Below are 6,794 nucleotides of genomic sequence, written 5' to 3' on the forward strand. Positions count from 1 at the left end.
CGCTATGAGTCGGAAACAACTCGACGGCACTTAACAACAACAACAACAACATAGACATCTGTAGACAAAGGAGAGCCCCCTAATCAGGGCTCAGAGCTATGCATTAGGAAGATTAATTTGCAATCTATCTATCAGGTGGATTATAGAAAGAAGAAACTGAAATCAGAGCGACCAGTTAAAACGTTATTGTAGTACTCTAAACAAAAATATGTTTGAGCCAGGATAATGCTGGATAAATCATGGTCTTTTATTAACCACAAAAGGTGAGGATGTATAGTCCTCCCAAAATATCATGGGGTCTTTGGCCTATGAGTTTATGTAAACATTCATGTGCTTTATTTCCAGTTTTGGTATATACAGTGCTAGCATCATTTGTCCTAGATGTAGCTCTCTGCCCTTGCATGGCACAGCCTCTTACTGACAGCTCTCCTGTCATGGAAGTCTCTGTGGAGGGCAGCTTTTTTTTTTTTTTAATTTTTATTGTGATTTGGGTGAAAGTTTATAGAGCAAATTCACTTTCCATACAGCAGTTCACATACACTTTGTCTAATGACATTGACTGCAATTTCCCACAATGCAACAGCTTCCCTCTCACTTCCTCCCCATGGTTACCTCTTCTTCCCTATGTCCTTTCTTCCCATGCACTTCTGCTGAGGGAGGTAAAGACTTCTTTTTTTTTTTTTTTTTAGGATTTGGGTGAAGATTTACAGAGTAAATTCACTTTTCATACAGCAGTTCACATATACTTTGTCTCATGTCATTGACCAAAATTTACAATGCAGCAGCTCCCCTCCCACTTCCTCCCCATAGTTACCTCCTCCCAGTGTCCATCCCTTCATACTCTTCTGCACCCTGAGCTATCTCCCTGTGCATAAGCAGCCCTTCCTTCTCCCATGATTGTTCTCTCCAGGGTGTGTGTCTACTTGAGGTAAATGTTTAACTCACATGCCTGTACTTTGTTTGGCCGGAAACCACAGTTGTGGGTCCAATTCCAGACCTGAAGGGCAGCTAGGGGCCATAGTCTCAGTGGTTACACCAGGCTCTGTTGGACCAGCAAACCTGGTTGGAGGGCAGCTTTTAGACAAGCCAGATTCACCTGAACTGCCCTCATCTTAAACTGACCTGGCTGTCACTGGTCATCCATGCTGTGCGTCAGGACAGTTGATCTCCGAGAGATTCTGTGCTGTACACAAGGCACGAGGCTGGATGCTTAAGGGATTACCAAAATATATAAAAATCTTGACCTCCAAGGGTCAGCCTACTTAAAATGGAAGAAGGAAAACTAGCAACACCTGACAGCAAATGAATTCCAGATCAAGACAATACGTTTATTTACTCCTCACTCATCTACTGAGGGCACTATGTTAAGTTCTGGATAAAGAAATACAGGATAGTTCTGACCACATGGGGTTCGTGATCTAAAAGGGAAGTTAGATAAGAAACAATTAAAACCTATCACAATAAATGTTATTATGAGAGAGGTTAGCCCAGGATATTTTAAGGTCCTACCCTAAACTAAGGCTGAAATAATAATTCTAATTATAGCTAGAAATGATAGAACATGATGGTATGGCTGTGCCCACCTTGTTGTTTCTTTTTTTTTAAAATTTATTTTATTTTGTTGTCATTGAGACAACATATGCTAGTTCAACAGTTTCTACTTGTACAATTCAGTGACATTGATTACATTCTTAGAGTTGTGTAACCATTCTTACCTCCTCTTCCAAATGGTTTCTCCTCTATTAACATAAACTCACTGCCCACTAAGGTTCCTATCTAATCCATCATGTCATTTTCTCTCATTTTATTTTCACAATTTTTTCTTATTCCATCCTTACAGCATTTTTTTCAGATAGGAACTACTGTGATTTCCAATTCTTAAATGAGGAAGCTGAGGCCTAAAGAGGTTAAGGAGCTAGCCCAAGGTCACACAGTACTTGAGAAAAGGACCCTGGTCAGCCTGATGCCACAGTCTGAGGACCACTGTGTAAACCTGGCTCTTCTGGAGGAGATCCAGCCTCAGCTGAGCTGGGAAGATGATTAAGAGCTAGCTAGCCATGCAGGACTGGGCCTGGGTGGTTGGGAGGCAGCGGGTATTGCAGGCTCAGGAATACAGTGAGTGAAGGGCATGGGGGAGAGACAGAACATGGCACATTGTTTCTCTGAACAGCTAGACAGTTAAAGATGGCTTCACAGAGATGAGTTTTGAGGGGCAGCCCAAGGATCCCAATGATTCATGGAAGGAAGAAAGCAAGAGTAGAGAGAGAGAATAGAGCCATGGCAATGAGCAGACCAGGCTCTGGGTGAAAGTTGAAAGCAAGATACAACTAGTTTGGGAGACCTTTGTTCTTTGGGTGTGGGAAGGGGCACCGTCGGGGGAAGGTGGTGGTACAGAAGGTAGCAGAAGATGAGGTCAAGCCATGTTGCCTAACCTGGGTCTTTCTCCCTTCAGCCTATGCTCAGCTACAGCCACACCAGCTCCTCTCACAGCCACCATCAAAGCACCTGCAGCCCCAATTTGTGATCCAGCAGCAGCAACACCAACCACAGCAGCAGCAGACCCAGCAGTCACGGCCTGTGCTCCAGCCCCCGTCCCAGCCCCAGCTCGCCTCAGTCCCTCCAAGCTTGGCCCTGCAGCCCAGCTCAGAAGCCCATGCCATGCCACTAGGCCCAGTTACACCCACCCTGCCACTCCAGTGCCCCACTGCCAGTCTGCACAAGCCTGCCAGCAGTCAGCAATGTCACCCTCCCACACCTGATGCTGGATCTCATAATGGACATCCTGAGGGCCTGTCCCATATCCCTCAACGCAGGTTCCAGCACACATCAGCTGTCATCTTACAACTACAACCTGCTTCACCAGTGGTGAGTAAGCTGGTCATAGGGTCCAGGGAACAAGTAGGGAGGCCACAGTTCAGATGATTCCACAGCCCCATTTGGATCCGTTTCTGGGTAAGCTGAGTGTTGAAGTCCTCACTGGGTTTTCCAAGAAAGAAAAAGGGCTCTTTCTAAATTGGGGCTAACTGAAACAGTTATGTATCTGCTGCCCAAGATCCACAGAAAAGGGGAATATGCAAGAATGTAAAGGCAATCCATGAAGAGCATCTCTGTGTACTATCCCTCAACAGCCCCAGCAGTGTGCCCCAGATGACTGGAAGGAGGTGGTACCAGGGGAGAAGAGTGTGCCCGAGATTCGTTCTGGCCCATCACCACATCAGCAAGCCATCATCACTGCCATGCCTGGTAGCCTGCCTGTACCCAAGAGCCCTAACAGCCAGCATTCCCCAGCTCACGGTATGAAGTGTAGCCCTTCAGGGGAGGGGAGAGAGTCGGCCTTCCCTGCCATCCCTTGGCACATTTCACTTGGGCATCTGGAATGAAAGCGTAAACTATCACAGGCGCAAAGAGGCAACAAGGAGGCAGGATAAGTGGAAACAGAAGCGGCAAAGGAGAAGATGACCCAGGGATTTAAAAAAAAACAAGGAGGGGGGAACCAGAAATAAGGATGAAAGGGTAGAGAAAGGAGAGTTGGTAGTTCTAGAGCCAGAGCTTGAGGGCTATGTGTCCTTGCTGCCAGCTGTATCTGAAGCTGACTATACATACACATTCAGAGTTGAGAACTGACACGGTTATCCAGTTGTCTGAGTTCTCTGCTTCATTTAGTACGAGAAGTCATTCTTGAAATTGGAAATACAGCATGACTGTCATAGCTCAGAGATCAAGAAAGTGCATACGGGGAACTAGAAAGGAATTCTGGATTCGTTCAGCTCACGGAAGCATCTTTGAAGGAACTTGGGTCACCATTGTCTGTCTGTGAGTGCCCAGTGACAAGTGGGTTTGTCAGGAGACTCTGCTGGCCCCCTCTATACTGGTGAGAGTCACAGCAGTGCCTCCACCTGCTACAGCGGTCAAATTGCTTTTCTTCCCCTCTCTGCCAGTGTGCACAGCAATGTTGGCTCAGATCTTAGTGGCTTTCTGTGCCATGAGCCACCTACAACTCAGGGAGGCATTTCTAACCATTGCGCTAAGTGTACTGGGAGAGGGAGTGGGTAGAGCCAAGAGAAAAAAGTTTGAAAATTGAAAAGGAGAAACAAGAGGAAAAATAGTTTTGGACAAGGTAGGGGAAAATGTTGTAAAAATCCTATAAGGAAGAGGGGATGGGATCAAGGGAAAGGTAAGCAAAAGAATATGGAGAAATAATACTAGGAAAATGAGAGCTCAGAAGGGGGCCATCTGCTTTCTGTGTACATACTTACAGTGATAAGGGTTCACCATCTGAAAAGCAGCCCATTCCATTATGGAATTACTCTAATGATCAGAAAGTTGCTCTTAAAATTCAGTCAAAATATTCTGTCCTGTAACTTCTGCCCACTCATTGGTGTGATTTTTTCCTGTGCATTATATCAAAATCCATCTCATAAATTATAGCCTACCAGTGTTTGTAGAAGGAACTCTGGTGTAGTGGTTAAGGATCTGGCTGCTAACCATGGCTACTAACCAAAAGGTTGATGGTTCAAACCCACCAGCTGCTTTGTAGAAGAAGGATGAGGCAGTCTGTTTTCACAAAGATTTACAGCCTTAGAAACCCAACAGGGTTGCTATGAGTTGGAATGGACTCGTTGGCAGTGAATTTGCTTTGGGTTTGAGTATTTGTAGGCAATCATCATGTCTCTCCCTCCTCATTCCCATTAAAAGAAAAAGAAAATCTCCAGGCTAAATATCTGAGACACAGCCTCTGCCTCAAGGAGAATGGTCAGCATTCTTTGTTCAAGTATTTGTTATCCAACAGCCCTTCAATGAACTGACATTCAGCCACCTATCTCTATCTTGTCCATAATCCCTCAAAAATATCTCTGTGAAATCTGATCAAAATAATATACACGTAACAAGCCTCTGCTTGAGGTACTCTCTCATGAGAAGAATACACTTTGCACAGTTGAAACAGTTGTTAGCCACCCAAGACTTAAATATTTGTTCTCTGTATACCTGAATGCCTGCTCCATGCAAAGCACTGTGGAGTGGGAAGCAATACATAGAGAGTAAGATCTATGCCCTACCTTCAAGGAGCTTAAGTCTGCTGGGAAAGATGAGAAATGCACAGGAAAAAAAAAAAAAATGCAATAAAAGCTAAAACATGATAAATGCCATAGAAGGATTATAGGTAAGTGCTTGAAACATTATGAAGAGGGAAGCATTATTTTACTGCCAGCTAGAGATTATCAGGGTAGATTTCTGGCAGGAGGTGATACTGTTCTAAAGCTGGGGTTGGCAAACTACAGCCCCAGGGCCAAATCGGTTACATCCTTAGTTTTTCACAAACCCCAAACTGATGATGGTTTCTACAGTTTAAAAATAATTTTTAGAAAACCAAAAGAATGATATTTCATGGTATGTAAAAAGTATGTGAAATTTAAATTTCAGAGTCCATAAATAAAGTTTTTTGGAACACAGCCACACTTACTGTGCGTGTGTCTGTGGTTGCTTTTGTGCTACATGGCGAAATTGAGTAAGTAAGTAGAAAAAGAGACCGTATGGCCTGAAAGTCTAAAATATTTACTATCTGCTCCTTTACAGAAAAAGTTTGCCAAGTACTGTTCTTTGAATTTAGACCTTAGAGGACCTGGACATGCAGAATGGGGTCCAGGAAGGACTAGTGTAAGAACAGGTAGGGAGGTAGGAAAACTGGGCATGTTTGGGAAATGGAGGTCAGGTGTTCAATAACGTGTTACCTTATTTTATAAAACAAACTGAATGTAAGAAGTGTAAAGGCAGAGCTGAGGAGGGGAATGTGAATATTAATGAAAACAGATCTGAGAATTTGAAATATAGAATAAAGGGGGAAGAATGAAAATAGAGCAAATAATCAGGGAATATAAAATGTAAAATGTGGAAACAAAGGAAAGGGGTTGAGGCTGGGGGAGGGGGGAAATAAAAATATGGGGGGTGGGCAGAGGGAGGGAGAGAAGAAACGATAAGGCAAGAAATGGGGAAATGTTGGGATCAGAGAGAGGTCAAGAATGTAGAAATAAATTTATGTATTCAACAACCCTCCCCACTCCCACAAAGCTCCTGAGGGGTGAGAATTATTATCCCCCACGGCTTCTAGCATATTTACGGAATGAATGTGCACCACCGTGACAATTCAGCTTAAACCAAAGTGATTTAGGAAGAGAACTAACATTTATTGGGCTTCTACTGTGTGCCAGGCTCTGCAGGCAATTTGTATATATTTCCTCAGTTAACTTTCACAGTAAGGCTTAAGAGCAGGGATTATCCTAGTTTATGGAAGTGTAACTGGGTCACTCTGGTCATTACTTCACTTTCCAGTGGGGAGGATAATGACTCGTAGGGTTATTGTTAACAATAAGTGAGACAGTGTGGTCATGTAGGGCATGACATATATTAAACACTCAATTACTGGTAGCCTGTTGTTTTTATTGTTATTTTTGCCTCTAAGGCGTTGTTGTTATTATCATTATTGCCTATAAGGCCTCCAGATAGTGAATTGATCGTGGTGGGAGTCAGTCCACCATGCCACTGGGGGTCATTTGAGGGGGCGATGGCAGGCGTCCTCGTGGCTTGACCCTTGCCTCCCTAAACCGAAACCTTAACGTCCCTAACCCGCTTTAGGCGTTGCTTCTCTAGGCGGAGTCGGCCTCCAGCGCCTTCCGGAGGGTGGGGAGGCGGGGCGCGGGCGGCGGGGCGGAGCTGGCTACGGCCCGCGCCGGCTCCCCCACTCACGCCCGCCGGACAGAGGCCGGCGGCACAAAGGAAGCGCGCGGCCGGGCTTCCGC

At 44.8% G+C, this 6,794-nt stretch overlaps 1 protein-coding gene across 1 annotated transcript in view; it reads left to right on the forward strand.

Annotated features, from left to right (window-relative positions):
• Window positions 1-6,794, forward strand: part of PHC2 (polyhomeotic homolog 2) — a 68,909-nt gene that overhangs the window by 35,276 nt on the left and 26,839 nt on the right. The window contains exons 7-8 of the mRNA XM_007950417.2: window positions 2,453-2,865; window positions 3,129-3,294. Coding sequence (XP_007948608.1) covers window positions 2,453-2,865; window positions 3,129-3,294 — 579 coding nt within the window. The remainder of the gene's footprint in view (window positions 1-2,452; window positions 2,866-3,128; window positions 3,295-6,794) is intronic.

This window comes from Orycteropus afer, unplaced genomic scaffold, assembly GCF_000298275.1.
Source record: "Orycteropus afer afer isolate SDZICR_OR568_19922 unplaced genomic scaffold, OryAfe1.0 scaffold00272, whole genome shotgun sequence".
Classification (NCBI taxonomy): Eukaryota; Metazoa; Chordata; class Mammalia; order Tubulidentata; family Orycteropodidae; genus Orycteropus; species Orycteropus afer.